At 36.0% G+C, this 18,081-nt stretch overlaps 1 protein-coding gene across 19 annotated transcripts in view; it reads left to right on the forward strand.

Moving 5' to 3' along the window:
• The window catches only part of PAM (peptidylglycine alpha-amidating monooxygenase), a 147,522-nt gene that overhangs the window by 26,341 nt on the left and 103,100 nt on the right, over window positions 1-18,081 (forward strand). For all 19 annotated transcript variants that reach the window (XM_033110097.1, XM_033110101.1, XM_033110106.1 and 16 more), the window contains exon 3: window positions 5,911-5,968. In XM_033110097.1, coding sequence (XP_032965988.1) covers window positions 5,911-5,968 — 58 coding nt within the window. The remainder of the gene's footprint in view (window positions 1-5,910; window positions 5,969-18,081) is intronic.

Raw genomic sequence — 18,081 nt, forward strand, 5'->3', positions numbered from 1 at the left:
CTAAGTGGGCACCATGATTTTTAAATTTATATGGCAAGAGAAAGACTTAACAGGAAAAAGGAAATTAGGGTAGGCTATATACAAAATACAAAAGTGACAGTTTAAGGAATTATATCTGTAATTAAGTGTCTTCAGTTCTGATTTCAGAGAGGTAAATTTTTTAAACCTGTGTTTTTTGCTCCAAAAAATCGTCTATGCTTTGGTATAGTTTTCTTTTGCTTTTAAACTTCCTTTTATAATCAGGATGAGGCTGAAAGTACAAAGACCACTGCGTCAGTATAAGCTTAATAATGTGCGTATTAAAATCACTTTGGGAAACAGCAATTTGATTCTGTTTTCTATCTGGATCAATTCAAAGAAAATGTTGAAAAACAATTTTCCAATTGCTTTCTTCATCTCAGTAGAACTCCAATTCTTGTCAAAAAGGACTGAACACTTTCTGTACTTTTCTCTTGTTGGTCTGGTAAAACTACTATAAGTCCCTGAGATTTTCACTAGTTTTTTGCAGAACTCAAGTCATTTAAATCCAAAGTGATTACTGTGTGAAAATGTAGGGCTTCATGGATCCTTCACGGTTTTTCCTGATTGGATTTAAACTGTGCACGATCTGGGTTTGTAGAGAAGTTACTACTTACTTTTCTAACAGCTACTCAAGGCACAAAGTCACAATTGCCACCCTGAGATAGTTCCACTGCTCTGGTTACTTAACAAGAGAAAAGTTACCAGAGAACATACTGTACAGAATATGATATTTCTATGGGTTATGTCCTATTTGCAGAGAACAAACAATTTGCAGATAGCCACAGAAATAAGCAAAAGGACCATATCCAGGTCAAACTGGGTCATGTTGTCTGTTTGTATACCTATTTGTGTCACCACATCGAATAGGCTCCTTAAGAAAGCTAGTCTGCTGGGATTCTTTAAACTTGAACAATAAAAGGGCAGTGAGGATGTTATCCAGTCAGGATCAAATCATACTGCTCATCACTAGGATCTGAATGGTACCTCTGGTTTCCCAAAACAAAAATTACTGGTTTTATGTGAACAGTTCTCACATGTAATGGTATACAGATGGTTTTGCTTGTCCCATATTGATTTACATAAGTGGTTGATTTTATTAACTGCTTATTCCATAGGAACCACTGTATCTCTTTCTCACAAATGACTAAATCAAAATAAAAAGCACTTTTTTCTTAAATCGTGTAAGCAAGCTGTTACTGTCTGCATGAGAACTTGGTTTAAAATGCGTAATAATAGACTATAAGAGGAATTCTTTAGTCGCAGGCACTTTTTTTTTTTCATTTCTAGTGCACTGTCTTCTTTTGTCAGAAAAATATGCTTTTCTTGGATAGTTCCCAACAGCAGCAGTGAAAAAGCATCAGCAATATCATATCCCTCTTGATTCAGATTTGGCTGATGTGCCATAACAGATAGCACTGGGAGACATGGCTATGTAGATTCACGTTCTATGTGTCCCTTTTTGTGAATCTGAGCATTATGTTAGCAGTTTGAATCTGCAGTATTTTATAGACAGTCCCCTGGCACCAAGTTCAGATACAATGTTCTTCCCACGGAAGAAAAAAGAGGGTTCATGGTGATGATCTATGGAAAATTGTGAAAGGTTGTACTGGTAGTTTGGGTTGAATTATAGAAGCATCCTTTCTAGGACAGTGTGTTCAAATGAAGGAACTACTATAACGGGCAGTAAGGTACTGTTTTTGTGTCTTCAGAGTGTGTTAGGGAGAAACATTGACCTGAGTTATGTTTGTTCTCAAACAGCTTTACTTTGCAGAATCAAAATGGTGACAAAATGAAGTAGCTGTGGTTCCGGTTTGTTGTAGTTTGCCCACAAGCTTTCATGAAGTGTTTTCAGGTGCTACTGGAAGTTTAGGGGACTTGGACTAAAACTTCTTGTTAAATTTTATACGTGTCTTTGATTCCTTTGTATCTCCCATTAATCAAGTAAACAGCTAAAATTGAATCTAAGAACTGACATTTCCTTTTCAAATATTAAAGGCATTGGAAAAATAACCTTCTGATAGTTATCTTTCCATAGTGGAAAGAGAAATGATTTAGTGAAGTGGGTTCAAATTCCATTTCATCTGTTTCCAGAATTTATTTTTTTTAATCACAAACAAGTTATTTGCTCTCTTGGACTCCCGTTTTTCCATCTTTAAAAGAGTGTCTCTAATACCTACCTGGAGGCATTATCATGAGAAAACTATGATGGAAAGCTTCTAGAATGAAATAGGAGGCACAGTAAATGTTCTCCCTTTTACAGGTTGTCATGTGCTAAATATTGATCATAAGTTTAAATCATTTGAACTTTTTTTTGTATTGTTGAATGACAGAAGTTGTGGGGTCATATGAGTATCTACCTAATCTCAGGGTATTGTTGAATAGTGTACCTGGTGTTCATCTTGCAAAAAAGAAACACACAGCTAGTTATTTACTTGTATTAGTGATGTAATTATTTTGTTACTTTGAGAAGTGTATCATTCTAGTTTTCTTAATATTGTTGCTTCAGGAGGCTTTTTTTTTTTTTTTAAGTGTTTCTCAATCCCAGGGTTGGTGGTAGTTATCTACGTGATTACGTGTTATAGTCTTGAATTTTTAAACTGACTACTGCTTGCAGCATGGAATTTAAATTTAAAGTATCCATTTGTGGTGACGTGCTATAGAAATTAATCTGTATTGATGAAACAGTATTTTGTAATCACCTAAATGATCGTTCCCTGCACTATAATGAGCTTATAATAGTTCAGTAAAAACCATTGTCCAATCCATTCTTCAACAAGTTACACATCTTGTTGAAAATAAGTTGTTCATTTACTTATCAAGAACCTTAAATTTTATTTGAAATACAAGATTTAGTTTCATAGTTAGAAAAACAGAGGTATAAAGATTGAAAGACTCTCCAGAATCACAAGGTAACTGTATTAAAACTTGGAACTAATATAATATTGAATGTCAAGTCTAATCAAAAATTTTTTTTAAAAAATGAAAAAAACCTTAATGGCACGTAAGTGGCAAGAAAAGATATATAATTATCTCTAATGTTGAAAGCATAAACTTGAAGACTTTTATTTCTGACCTGGACACTACCTACCTAGGTGGTCTTAGGTAGGTCAAAAACCTTTGTGTGAATTAGTTTCCCTTTCTGCAAAAAAAGATGAAGTGCCCCTTAGGCGTACTCAAAGCATAACTGAGATAAGAATATAAATAACACAAAAAGAGTGCTTACTCATAGTCAGCCAGCCTAAGGGAGACAGAACTTGGCCCTGGTCGTCTTCAAGATCTGGCGTCTCCCAGGGAACCATGTAAATGGCCCTGAAGAGCATATCTTCTTTGCATAGATTTTGAGCTTAATTCTAGAAATCAAACCATGGTACCAGAATACTCCAGACCAAAATCACTGATACCTTTTACAGTTGCAGAGGAAAGAATAAATTACCGTTAGCCATTTTCTGTTCTGTTGAACTGTGGTCGTCAGAGCTTTCAGCTGAAGGCTGATGATTGATTTGATGCCCATTGTATTTTTTAATGTGCACATTTTTAGGAAAAAAAAATACCTTCGTTTCTTCTAACAGAATTATTCTTTATCTTGAAAAATGGGTCATAAGTAAAATCCTAAGTCATAGCATGATGGTGCGTGGTAGACCATTGATGAGATATCTAATATAGACTTGGTTCTCCCAGAATAATTTTGCAGAATACCTATTGGTTGTTCTACAGAGGATCTCCTTCATCTGTTCTTCCTCTTTTTTTCCTCTTCAAATTGGCTTTAATATAACAGGAAGCAAACCATTGAAATCTAAGCATTCTCATTATTAGAGAAGTTATAAACCAAGAAATATAAATTGTTAGAAGAAAGACATTCCCAAGTTGTTCTGTCATTTTAAATTGCTCAGTTGATGATAAGAGCAAGAATTATATGTTTCTGATCAATTCTCAATATAAATAGTAGTTTCCTTTCTTTTATATATGTAACCATTATTGTGCTTAGTTTTTTTCTTTTATCAAAAGAACCAACATGCTGAATTTCATATATCTATTTATGCCTATACCTCATCTATTGCAAAAAACAACTTGAACTGACTTATAATAAAGTAAGTTAAAACAAAACCAAAAGCTATTAGTCCACATGTAAAAGAACTTCTGTTTGCTTTGCATTTCATTGCAACCTTTGGATCCTTTCTAGTTATAAATATATGCTTAGGTACTTTAAATTTACTTTTTTTTATATCTGCTTTTAAGTCATTAATTGTTCACGTTGCTTTGAACGATCTGTAATACATTAGTCAGAATGCTGATGTTTAGATCCCAGCTCCTGCACTTGTTAGTAGCAAAGATAAACCGGGTGACACTAGTTAAAGTGCTAAGGACAGGTTTCTTCAGTAATAACTTTTGCAAAAGGGAAGGGGGTCCTGTGTGAACTGAACTCAATTTTGAAAAAACAAAAGACAGGAGGCCTTTTAAGGGCTGAGGGTATTGAGAGAAAGGCACTGAGGGGTGTTGGGGGGTTGGTCCATGTGACTAGGCCATCTGGGTTTGTAGATTGGCACATATCCAGAGGAAAAACAAACCTCTTATCTTTATGACAGGAAGCAGTGATGTAAGTTAGAGCAAGGCATCCATTGGCTGAGAATCCGAGCAAAATTACTTCCTTGAATATAAAAAGACAGTTCTGGGTGGTAGAAGATTTAGATTTCAAAGACACGTAGAAAAGATTTATAATTGGAAACTTTCTTAAGTAACTGTACTAAGAAAGGGTTCAATAACTGCCTATTGCCGGGTTTTGGCTAGAAACAAACAGTAAAGTTACTTAACCTTGGTTTGCTTCAGTTTCCTCATCTGTAAAATGGGGATAGTATTACCTATATCATAGGAATGTGTTTTGACGATTGAAAGAGTTAATATGTGTAAAGTGCTTAGCACAGTGCTGGCACGTAGCTTTTCAAATTATATTATGCTTGTTTAATGTGTATTTGAACCCCCTTGTGTCTCAACACAGAAATGAAAAAAAATGAGGTACAAATTCCACAATTTTTTGGCACTGACCAGAAGGTGTACAGAAACCTAAATTATCTTTATCCATGTTTGTGTAGTCTCTTGGTTTAGAACTATGCAATAATATCCACGTATGAATTATTAAATGAGTTCAGTCTCTATTTATTTTCTGTGTATTATCAACCATAGCACATACTTCACTGAATGTGGATTTCTGTTAAGGAAGTGAAATGCATAGCTCAACAGAAACCCATTTTCCTTAAATTACAACTTTTATGTAATTCTTGATGTTAATATATTTGATCGCGGAAAAGTGGCTATTTAGATAGGAGACCAGTAACTGCAAAAGCAAGAATAATTTGAATTAATGTTGATTGCTTCAATATACTATACAAAAATGTTAAAGTCAGGAAGAAAAACTAAATATCCTACACATTATGTTTTAAGACCAACTTTTGTTTGTTGTACTTCTCTAATTAACATTTTGGGCTGTTGTAAAGTAATTCAGGAAATTAAATCTTTAATTATGCCAATAGACAAATGGTCAAAACCAGTGTCTACCATTTTAAAATCAAACGCATTAAATTGATTTACTCTTTATATTAAGCATCTAAAATGTTGCCTTTTAACTGTGACATACTAGAAATATCACTCATGATAATTGGTTTTATAAATAGCATTTGAAATCACTTATGAAAAAGTCTTAGAAAAACTCTCGGGGTGCCTAAGTTCTAGACTTCAGCCCTTGCATGAACCTGGCACCCAGCATGGGGCGGGCAACTTCATCTGACTGGACCAGTGGTTCTTCTTCCGTCATCTAGCTCGTTCTTTTACTAGTTATTATTTCTACTTTACTAACAACAGTTTAATTTGAATTGTATACCTTTCTTTCTTTAACAGTCTGACACGTACTTCTGCATGTCCATGCGTTTGCCAACGGATGAGGAAGCCTTCGTGAGTAAGTATTAATTGGATGGGGGGGGGTGGTAGCTGGCAGTTGAAGGGAGGGCAGCTCCTTGATATCAGTGAAAGGTTCTCTTTGATGGCTCTGAGCATATTAATCTTTTACTGTCAGTTTCTAAAATGCATTTATCATGTCTAATGCAGAAACAAACTAGAAAGAGCCACTGAGAGACAAGATTACAAACTGTACCTGGAGAGATTCATGAGTAATAGTAGTTAAGGAGTTGCATGCAGATGCTGATACCTGCCAATACTATGGAGTCCCATTTGTATAGTATTGGCTTTCTGTCTGTGGCTAGATGCTTAATTCCGCTCCACTCAACAGACTGTTTATTTACTTGCTGGTTCATGCTATAAATCGAATGCACTTAGAATCAACTTTGGGGAATGTAATATTTTACCTGTCAGACAGGTAGATGGATAGAGAGGAAAGGAGGGAGGAAGAGAGAAAAGGAAGGAGGGAAGGAGGGAAGGAGAGAAGAAGGGAGGGAAGAATGAAGAGGAGGAGGAAGGGAAGACTGAGAGAAAGAAGAGGAAAAGGGATGGAGGTAGGAGAGAAGGACCGTCGATCCTGTTGCTTATGTTATTGAATAAGAGGACACTTAAATGACAGGCCCTTCCCTAACTGAACCTTTGAATCAGATAGGAAAAGTGACAAAGCACCATCTGTTTTCATCTAAGTTGTTTTCATTTAAACCTCCCTTATGACAGACTTTTAACTGTTTAGGGAAGAGGTGTGAGTGCAAAATTATTCATGGATTTGTGTTTTCCCCTGCTTCACTTTTCTGGTTTGAAATGTTGATTTTGATTTTGGAGAGAAAGCGATGGTAATGAGAGTTGTACTTTGGTCCCTTGAAACTAATCTTCAAGTGGGCTGTCAGAAACAGCTATTATGTGGATTGTACAATGTGTACAGTAGCCTTGGGGCCATCTGAGGATGAATTTTCATGAGGCGCTCCCCAAAGAATATTCATTATAAACCTGTAAAGCCAGAGCAATGTGCATTTACTTTTTTTTCACACACGTTGGTGGTAATCACAGAAAATACACTTATAACAACACTCTCTAAACAAAGTATTCTCATAGTTAATTCCTAAAAATGAAAGTCAGACCCTGGGAAGTTGAGCATTGTCTGATTGCTGTGTAATAATTGAACATTACCAAGAAAAAGGTTAGGAGGATGGTGCTCCCAGATCCTGAACTTTAACTTGAAAGACAGAAAAATAATTTAACTTTCTAATTGTAGTATTTTGAGTAACACCAAATGTGATTTAAAATATAAATTCATCATTAAAATGTCAACAGTAAAGATCTCCTTAATTTCATATCCACATGTTTGGCAGCCTAGGAGAAACTATCTACTCAAAAAAGGAATTTTACATGAAGTTTTTTCTTTACCAATTTTATGTTTTCTTTGTGCAAGTTCAGAGACAGTCATGATTCTACCTATTTCACACTTGCTTTAAAGAGAAGGCCCCTCTACAAATCTGTATTAATATGGTGGTCATGTTTCACAGCAGTATTACAGATTTCACATTAATAGGTTACTGGTTTGTTTCTGGAAGATGGTGGTAGTGTATGATTTCAGAGCTGGTGACGATAAAGACTATAAATATATATCCTGGAATGTGTTACTGCTTTCCTAATATAAATGTGTTTACTTTCACATAATTTGAAATTGAAAAGTACAAGTGAATCTATTCAGTCAAGAAAAATATTCACAGGAGACACATAAAGGGCTATATTAGAACCAGGGTACTAAACATTTCTGCATTTTCTTAGGCAAGTCTCTTTTAAGATTAAAGTGTTCTCAGTTCTAAGGTCCTTAAAGGATCGTATAAGGTTAATAACTAATTTCAGTATTCTCTTTATTGCTGGGAGGATTGCATGAATACTAAAGATTTTTCTCACCTATTCAAAACAGGCTTGTTTCATCCTCAGTGTGAGTCCTTTAATGTACTTACCTCCAAGCAATCTGTAGTTACCATTATTTGCATAACCTAACAACCACAGAAATTTAGGTGTAGGCAAATTAGAACTAGAAAACTGAAAACCAAAGAGAAGTACCAAAATCATTTATATGAAGGATTAAATAAGGGACATTTTGCATATATTAGCTCATTAATTATTAGGACAACCCTGAAGGTAGTCCTATTTTATAGTTAGTGAAACAGGGACAGGAACATCAGTGTCTTTGATTTAGGACAATAATTTTTATGGAATCATGTTCATATATCATCCCAGCACCAGCCAAGTTTACCAAGGACCTGCCAGCTACTAAGCTACTGAGAGCTAAGCATATTTAAGCTATTTTACCGAAGAGGAAACAGAGTGTCAGAGAGGTTAAGGAACATGCCCAAGCTTTTTGCTAGCTATGTGATACCTATGTGTTTTACTTGTATATCGTTTAAACCATAACAGATTTGAGTGTAGGGTTAGTGGTACAGGGGAGAAATGAAAGAAGTTATCAAGTAGATAGATGGAGCTGAAATACAGCAATAGCACATCTCTGTCTCCCTCACATCAAATACAATTCTTCTTTCATTCCCTTACCTTCACTCCCTACTGGGAACACTCTGGTCAATTTTGCCAAAAAGCAATACACCTCAAACTATCTTACAAAATAAAACCCACTACGCATGAAACTTTAAAGATTTGCCGGAGGAAAAGGACTTGGATATATAGGTCGTATGTTGGGAGGTTGATCATACATAGCTTTTCCGGACTCCCAGAGTGAAAGGTTTGTGAGTGGTAACCAAGGCTTCTCCATGAATGAAGCTTTAGCCTTTTTGTGGGTTGTCCCAGATTCTAGGTCTCTCTTTTATGGATTAGACATGGTTGGAAATGAAGAGTTGTAAAGACCAATAATACTTTGTTTCTTCTTCTTCTTCTTTTTTTAATTAGAGTTTATTGTGGTGACAATTGTTTATTCTTTTCTTAAGGCACTTTTATCATTTTATACATTCTGCTTTCATAATCTGTACCTTTAAAATTTTTGAATGCCAGCAGGATATGTGCCACAGGATATGGTAGGGACTCAATAATTGCTAGCTTAATACATGAATGAGCACTGAAAAAAGTGTTTTGTCTGTTTGGCCATTTTCTAAAGCAACATATGGAACAGTAGCCAATTTACTTGTTTGCCTTAAATGATACGTTTGTTGGAATATAAGGGAATAACTTTTTTTTTTTAAGAAAAGCCACTTGTTTATAAATTCAACAAAGTTTTAAAATTCTGCTGTGTGTCAGTGATTGGGCTAGGCCATGAGGATGTGAAGTATGTACAAATTCAAGGAAATCACCACCTGGCAGAATTCGAGAAGACAAGAATACAACTGTCAGAACTATGAAAAGGTCTTTCTCTAAGTCAGATGGGAAAAAACAAGAACCATATGATTTCACTCATTTGTGGGATATAAAACAGAAAAGAACAAATGAAAAAACAAAACAAAAGACTCAAAGACACGGACAACAGTGTGGCAGTTACCAAAGGAGAAGGAGGGTGAAGGGAGGTAAAAGAGGGTAAAGGGGGTCAAATATACGGTGATGGAAGATAGATGACTTTGGGTGGTGAACACACAATGCAATATACAGATGATGTCTATTAGGATTATACTTGAAACTTATGTACTCTTATTAACCAATGTCACCCCAATAAATTTAAAAAAAATTTTAAATGCACATGAAAAGAGAAAAGGATTTTATCCTTTTGCTTCTCAAATTTCTGGAAAAAAGAATCAAAAAAGGAACAGTACAATTCAGATTGCTTATTAGGATTAAAACAAGCTCCTTGATGGTTTTAAAAGCCAAAATTGCGTTTGAATAATTCATAATTTTGGCTTTATGCTTCTGTGACTAATTAGGTAATGCAGATAAACATACTTCTTAATTTTGAGAAGACACCACAATTGTCAGGGAATTTATATGTGCATATGCCTGGCATATTTACATATGAGCATACGCAACACGTTTGATCTGTTTATTTGTCTGCAGTGGATTGTTAAATGTGAATTAAAGTAGGAGGTTGGGGAAATACTATTATGGAGATAAGTATAATTTTTATATTTTGAACAAAATCACAGCTTTCCCTAGAGCACTGCTTTTGTTTATTGTTTTAATAAGAAATCACAGAATTGGAATGGGTGAAAGTATGATAAAATCTGCATTTGACCATTGAACTGTGATGCTGTCTGAAAGGTGTTTTACAGACACTCAGAGGAATTGGCTCTGACAGGAGCCCACTCAGCCAAGAAATTTGACTGTCATCTTCATCCACTTGCTTTCCCTCACATGGATGACCAGTAAATAAATGTGTCTTTCCCTTAGTGAATGATGACAGGTCCCTATCTATCAAATTGCACTATACAAATGAGATAGAAGCCATCGAATATAAAAATAGACAAAATTAATCTAATGATGCATTGCTTTTTGTTTTCTTGGATGTGGAATACTTTCCACTGCAGAATTGCACAGTGAGACTTGAATATTTCCAAATGTGACCTTTCTTAAACAAAACTCAAGTGAAGACAATGTTGGCATACTTCAAAAACTGCAGGAAACCCTAATCTTGATCATGTTTATGGGTTACTACATAGTGTGACTATAAGGATCAAGGTCTGGCTGGGTTACATTGCTCATATATCTACATTTTACGGCTTTACAGCAGTAAATAGAAATGTGTGTGTGTGTGTGTGTGTGTGTGTGTGTATACACATATGTATAAGTCCCCATCCCCATGCAATCACTCTGTTACCTTTCAATTAGTTGACTGCCTATCCTTTCCCTTCTCTCTCACCTAGGATTTTCTCCAACATGAATAGTGTAGTCTCTGCCTCCCACATGACCTTTGGGTACCTTCCAGCAGGCCCGCTGGGACGTTGTTCTGGTTTCTTAGTGAAAGCTACTTGGAGAGACCTGCGACAACACAAATAAGATAAACTATACTGGAAGTCTTGGATGAGTGGATAGAACCTAATTTGCTTGGCCATAATCATGAAGGAGAAGCTGCTACTATGTACGCTGTCTCAGAGTATTTCTTGAATGTCCTCTATGGTTTGGTCACCCAAATGCCCATGTTTCCAACATGACCCCCAACAAACCTTTGGGTTTTCTCAGGTAATAAAAAAGGGAGGAGAAGAGTAGGAACCATTTTATTATACTTGATAAAGCTGAGACTTAGGGATGTCTTTAATTATATACATTTAACGATTATAAAAAAAGTAACTGATGGATGTTAACTAGACTTACTGTAGTGATCATTTTACAATATATATAAATATTGAATCATTATGTTGTACACCTGAAACTACTATAATGTTATATGTCAATTATATATGTCAATTATATCTCCATAAATAAGTTTATATACAAAAAATAACTGAACTGTTGGCATAGTTGTTTTAATGCAGCAATGTCAAAATGCCACCATTACCCCATCCCTCAGTAAAATGGCCAATTCAGAAAGCCCAGATCTGAATCAGAATTGATGTGTAAATGTCCTTCAGTGGCGAGGGGTTCGTGGCATTTGAGCAGTCATTCTGAAGTAGCCATTTCAGTTGTTTCAGTAGGGACGACTTCTGTGGCCAAGTCTATGAAGATAAGTATGAATTTTTCTAGTCAGAGAAAATTTCATGAGAGAGAGGCAAGATTTCATCAGAATCTGGAAAGAGGGTCTATTATGGTCTGCAGAGAGGAGGGGAATATTCCAGTGTACATCGGTATGAACAATGAAGGAGAACACGGTGCAAGCGAGAGTCTCACTGTTTGCTGGCTGCATGGCCGTGGACAAGTTACTTGGCCTCTCTTTCCTGAGGCTCATCTGTGTGATGGGAAAAGGACCAGGCTCACAGGGTCGTAGTGAGAAGTGAATAATCCTGGCACAGGATAAGCCCTCATAAATATTAGTGGTTCTGGCTATTGCGTGAGGAGGGCTGCCTATTCAGAGTGCAGAGTGGAAGCTGGGGTTTGTCACGATGGAGATGTAGTAGGCTAGGAGACTTGTGTAATATTATGCAGGCCCTGAAAAGGCAAGAAGGATGATATGGATTCGTTCTGGAGGAAATCAACAAGGGACTATTACAGGAGTGGCATTACAAAAAACATGGCCCTATGAAACTTATGCTATTTTATCTTGCAAAGCCTGGCTGACAAAGTGTATTTATTGATTATTTAGTTGGTTCTGGCATATACCAAAAAGCTCAGTTTTAAAAGGTGTGTCATCTAGTTTAATTCTTTTTTGTGCTGAAATTCCTTTATTTAGAGGTTATGATTATTTCATTTTTAATTTGTGTTCAATTTATAGTCTTGCTCAGGTGTCTTATTTCTTGGTTAATGTGGCAACGGCAGCTTCGAGACCTTGTAAACCACTATAAGGATCCTTTTTGGCTTGTACATCATTGTCCGAGCTAGTGAGAGTTAATGGCAATTTCTCTATTGAACAGCCTGATTAAAAATGTTCAAGCAGGAGGTCTTTATTTTAGTGTAGAATTGCTTTATGGTTGTGCGGGAAGCTGGCAGAAGATGACATAATATGCTGTTGCTGTGGGTTTTTAAAACACGCTGCCAAATGGACTATACGGCTGTGAGCTTTACATTTTTCTGAACCTTTTGGCTCAACTACAAGATTATGAACATTAAGGTTGATCATATCCTACACTTAAATTATAATTTAGAGCACTATCTTTAGTTCCTATGAATGGTTTTTGAAGTATAATCCTTATGTTTCGGAAATAAGGAAATGTTTATGGGGGTGATATTAAGGTTTGGGGCCCTGTATTTTTTTTTAATTATGACAACTCTTTTACATTATTGTTTCTTGAACCTAATACCTCTTTATTCTCTCAATGTTTAACATGGCTTGAAAGCTCTAGCAATATTAGAATACTGACTCTGTCACAGACGTGAACGTAATCACCAGAGGCTGCACATACACCTGCTTCAGACCTTAGCCCTAAAACAATTTTAGGTGATATAGCTAAAACTGCATGATGTAATGCACAGGTCCAGTGCTCTCTTTTAATAAGACAATTCTAAAGGCTCAACTGATTTTTACCTTCAGAAAACTCCTTTTATACACTTATTCGAAAAGAAACCTTGTTTTTACTATTTGCCCTATACCTTTAAAAGAGCTATGTGGTCCAAGTTAACTAAGATGAGGTTACTGAACTCTAAGTATGCTCATATAACACAATACATTCAGCCACTAAAAATGATGATTGTAGTCAGAGTCACGTGTGACTAACCAAGTCAACTTTTTAAAGATACACTTGCCTTGAATGACCTCTGGAGATTTAAATGAGATGTTGATAAGGGAAGAGGCAGGACTGGTCCAGGACTGACCCTGGTTACCTGTATTTTAACCAAGCACCGTAGGCAATACTAATAATGCACAGAATCAAGTGAAAAGTACAATTGACAAAAGTTGTTTAGTAACATGTAAAAAATATCCACAGTGTACAAAATAAACTGTTTATTGTGTATAATATGATTCCACTGGGAGGAAAAAAGAAAGTTAACATTAAGTATCTCTAATAATATATACAGACAACAATTCTGGAGATCCACACTTGCATTTGTAAATCAGGTCTTTTTTTTATTCAATAGGTTACTTATCTATAGTCTTTCTCTACTGTAGTCTATAGTGTTTCTCTACTGCATATTTTTAGCCTAAAAGGGTGTTCCTCCCATTTCCAGTAGTAATTTAGGATTGGTTAAATGTACGTGGGTATCTCCCTAATCATTCATTCCTTTACTTGGCTGTGTGAGTTCTTTAAAGTCTTTCTACGTCCTGGGTCTGGCAGATACATCAAAATTTGACATGCAGACCTGGGTATCCGCTTGGAAAGGAAATATAGAGAAAAAGCCAAGTGCTAAATGAAATTCTCTCCTAGGTCACAATCGTAGTGTATTTTATGGCCCTGATAGTAGTCTGATGTTAGTTAAAAGAGGCCATAAATCCCCAACAACCTCATGCAGTTAGAACAAATTTTGCTTAGAACTCCAGAAAGTAGGCCTAGTTATCTTTTTGCTCAATATGTTGCCCGTACACATGCTTTCAGGTCTTTCATTTCAGGTGGCATTATCCTTTGAGAAACCCTTCAAGCTATGCACTTTCAGTGCCATCATATTTCCTTTAATTAATATGCATGAGTCACTGTTTCTGGAATCTCAGTCCTTCGGAAGTATTTGGGTCGCAGGACTTACTTGCCTACAAATTTTTCCCTGATCTTACACATCAGGCAATCTGAACTGTTAACATCCATTGAGACTGAAGTACCATTTCCACTTAAGCAGCTGTCATCTTGTTATTGAGTTAGAAGAAGCGGTGGCACTTTTAATCTTATCAGTTATAACATTCCCTTGCATGCTCACAAGGCTGTGTTTTTGACTGTTTGTCACCATCCCAAGGCTGCCTGTGTTTATTCCGCCTGTCAGAATCACACACTTAAATGCAGTTGTTTTTATTATTATCCTCTAGCTGTCTTCTCCTTAGATCCTTTATTTCTTTGGTATATGGTGGGAGAAATAGAACAAAGGGAGGATTTCTTTTAAGATGTGATTTTAAAATATTTTCCCGTATTCTGTTTTGTGTAGTGTTGAAATCTCCAACCTCCTCATATGTACATCCATCTTGTGCTCAGTGGACCTCATTATTATTTACTAAGTGGTGGGGTCTTGTTTTACACAGCCAGGCATAATAAGTGGGAATGCAGCAAACCCAGGAAATGAACCCACCACCCAGCCTTTTCCCAACTGACCTCTCCCCACCGCTGGTAGCAAACCCTTCAATGAAATTGTCCAAGTCCTACTTTATTTTATGGCAACTACTGTTTGTTTTAGATTTACATTTTGATAGGATATTCTTTTTGCTGGAGGTATTTTTCATTTCAACTTGCAATGAATTGTACTTTGAGCTGTAATAATGTAAATACTTCAATATACTCTTTCTTTAAGATATAAAAATGGTGATGAGTTGCTTGTTTTCACTCTGTACCAATAATTAGCTTTGATATTAGAGCTTGAGTTTCTGAAGGAATGTATGAGTCAGTGAGAGTAAGTTTTTCTGAGAGGGAACTCTGGGGAATTTTCTTTTACTACCACTTAAAGATATTGATTTGTTTTTGTGGGGGAAGGAAGAAACTTTGCTCTACCCTCAAGGTTCTGTGGGCTGGTCTAACAATCAAATAGATTGACAAGAGAAAATAACCAAATTTAATTGCGTACATATAAATGGGAACTCCACATCCACAAGAGTCCAAGACCCTTCATATTAATACATGAGAGATTCAGAAACAGAAAGGGAAATTAAGGTATATAAGACATTCTGAGCTAGGAAGGAGGTAATGAACCTGGGGGCTTCTCAAGGTCATTGCAGGGAGAGCACATGTTCAGTAATTATTAGTTTACCCTACCGTATAGATAGGTGAAAAAGTCACTTCTGGTTTCAGCTCATCATGGGCCAGGCTTCCTAATTTAAATTCTTCTAGATAGTTAAGGGGAGAGAGCAGAAGTTTCTCATGAGCCCGCAGGGTTTCAGTTATCTTTAGCTCAAAATAATCCACATACCACTGAGGCACATCTTGGCAGGTGGGGTGTGCCTGGATCTGAACCCCTACATTTCTTATTATAGAAACTAAAATTAAACACGTAGCTAGTACGAGTTCAGAATGGAACAAATAAGTGGCTCTTAAAATAGTATGTCTGAAGGAGAGAAAAAAAGTCAGAAAATGGCTAGAGAAGTTATACTCTGAATAATTTTTGTCCTTTACAAAAGACAATTAGAAGATCCTCTTGCATATGCAGGGACCCAGGCAATGCATTTAGCTTTCCTTTCACATGAAAAGCCACTAAGGTTGTATGTTGTTGTCTTCAAGATTTATTCCTCTCTCAACAGGTCTCCTCTCTGTTCTTACCTGAGTCTTTTGCTTATTAAGATTTTATTTTATAAATTTAATGATAACCCACTTTTTCTAAAATGTTGTTTGCCTTGTTTTATAGCAGTACACACAGTGCATTAATACAAAAAAGACACTGTTGGGGTCCCCTGCACAGATCTTGATGGCTCAAGGCTTTATCTAAAACTTGTCCTGAGCCGTTTCTGTGGGTCTTACTTTCACCTTTCGTGCTTTTGTCCACCCTTTTGCTGCCACGGTTCGATTTTTGAATGATTCCCAAATATGTAATTCTCTGACCTCTTTCTTGAACAAAAATCACCTAATTCCAATATTACACTGGGTATTTCCACCTGGAATTTTAGATAACACCTCAGACTCACGTTCTTTTGCATCCAACAGATTTTTTTAAGTTAAATTTATTAGGGTGACATTGGTTAATAATATATATAATTTCTGGGTGTACAGCATTGTAATTCGATACCTGTGTACTCTATTGCATACGCCCCACTTGAAGTCTAGTCTCCTTCTGTTACCGCTGTTTGACCCTCTTTACCCCCTTTGACTGATCTCTATCCACTTCCCCTCTGGTAACCACCATTCTGTTGTCTGTATCTATCAGTTTGTTTTGTTAGTTTGCTACTTTTTGTTTTGTATTCCACATGTAAGTGAAATCATGCAGTTTTTGTTATTTTCTATCTGACTTATTTCACTTATTATAATGCTGTCAAGCTCTATCCATGTTGTCACAATGGCAACATTTCATCATTTCTATGGCTGAGTAGTATTTCATTGTATGTGGTGTGTGTGAGTGTGTGTGTGTGTGTGTGTGTGTGTGTGTATACCACATCTTCTTTATCTAGTCATCTGTCAATGGATGCTTAGATTGTTTCCAAGTCTTGGCTATTGTAAATAATGCTGCAGCACACATAGGGATACATATATCTTTATGAATTTAATTCTTGATAAAATGCACTTGGCCATGTTGGTTCAATACAAATATTCCCAGAATGATTCAATTTTAGGAAATCTATTAATATAATTCACCCATAATAGAATCTACAAGAGATGGGAACCATATAATCATCTACATATGAGGTTCTGCAAAAGCAGCGGAGGCAGCCTCTTATTTGACAAACCCCTCATGGATTGGCAGAGAGATACGAATATTTTTTTAAAAAAAAAAAAAAGACGGAGAGGTGGGTACAGTCAGACCAAAAAGTTATAGATGTCCAAAGAGAGATATAAGCCACTTGACAAAAATGAATATGAGAGAACAAATTGTATCGCATACCAAAATAAATTTTGAGTGAATAAAAGAAATAAGGGCCAGATACTCCCATCTGAGGGCTTTTTCAATTTTCCAACTGCCATGACTGATCCCCTGAGAGGATTCTGGAAGAGAGGAAGGAAATCCTGCACTCAACTTGAGAGTGAGTCTACGGAGACAGAATCCTTCTTCCTTCTCTTCTCTTGCTAAACTAAGGCTTGGTAACAATATTATTTTCTATGACTTGTGAACTGTTGTAACTTCCAATTGATTTTTTTCCAAGTAGCTTCTTCAATCTTTTAGGCTTACCATGTTCTTTCATAATAGAATACAAAGCCCCAGGTTACATCAAGTCCATTTTCCATCCATTCTCTGTTAGTTTTTTAAATGGTGGTATGAAAATCTCAAGATGTGACTTTTAGGCTCTAAATTCTTATTTTTCAATGCAGTAAATGAAAGGCTTTATATTTTCCCTGAAAGTTGAGATAAGATATCTCATAGTAGGTGCCCTGTGTTTTGTGATCACCACACTTTGCAAGTCATGGTGCTGTAGTTTGATGTAGAACAGTTTTTATTTTATAAAAACTCATGTCTCAGATACATATTTTAGCAATAAATGGTGCTTTATTAATTTTATCAAATAAACAAAAAGAGCTAAAAGATGCATTTTACATACATTTGAGACTTAAGGTCGTTTTAGGCTACTCCGCGTTTTTAATGTGTAAAGGTGACTTGTAAACTGGCCCTTTGGATAGCATGTTGAATGCAGATGAAAGGGGATGAGCCAAACCCAAACCAGGAAAGGGACTTATGCTCACTATTAACCATACATGATAGTGTACTTATCTTTTATTTCTTTTCTTTGTTTTATCTCTGAACTGATTTTTATTTATTTTAATGTCTTTCCACCACTATTAATAGGAAAAAACGAGAAATGACATTGTGTTT

This window comes from Rhinolophus ferrumequinum, chromosome 7 (genome assembly GCF_004115265.2).
Source record: "Rhinolophus ferrumequinum isolate MPI-CBG mRhiFer1 chromosome 7, mRhiFer1_v1.p, whole genome shotgun sequence".
NCBI lineage: Eukaryota > Metazoa > Chordata > Mammalia > Chiroptera > Rhinolophidae > Rhinolophus > Rhinolophus ferrumequinum.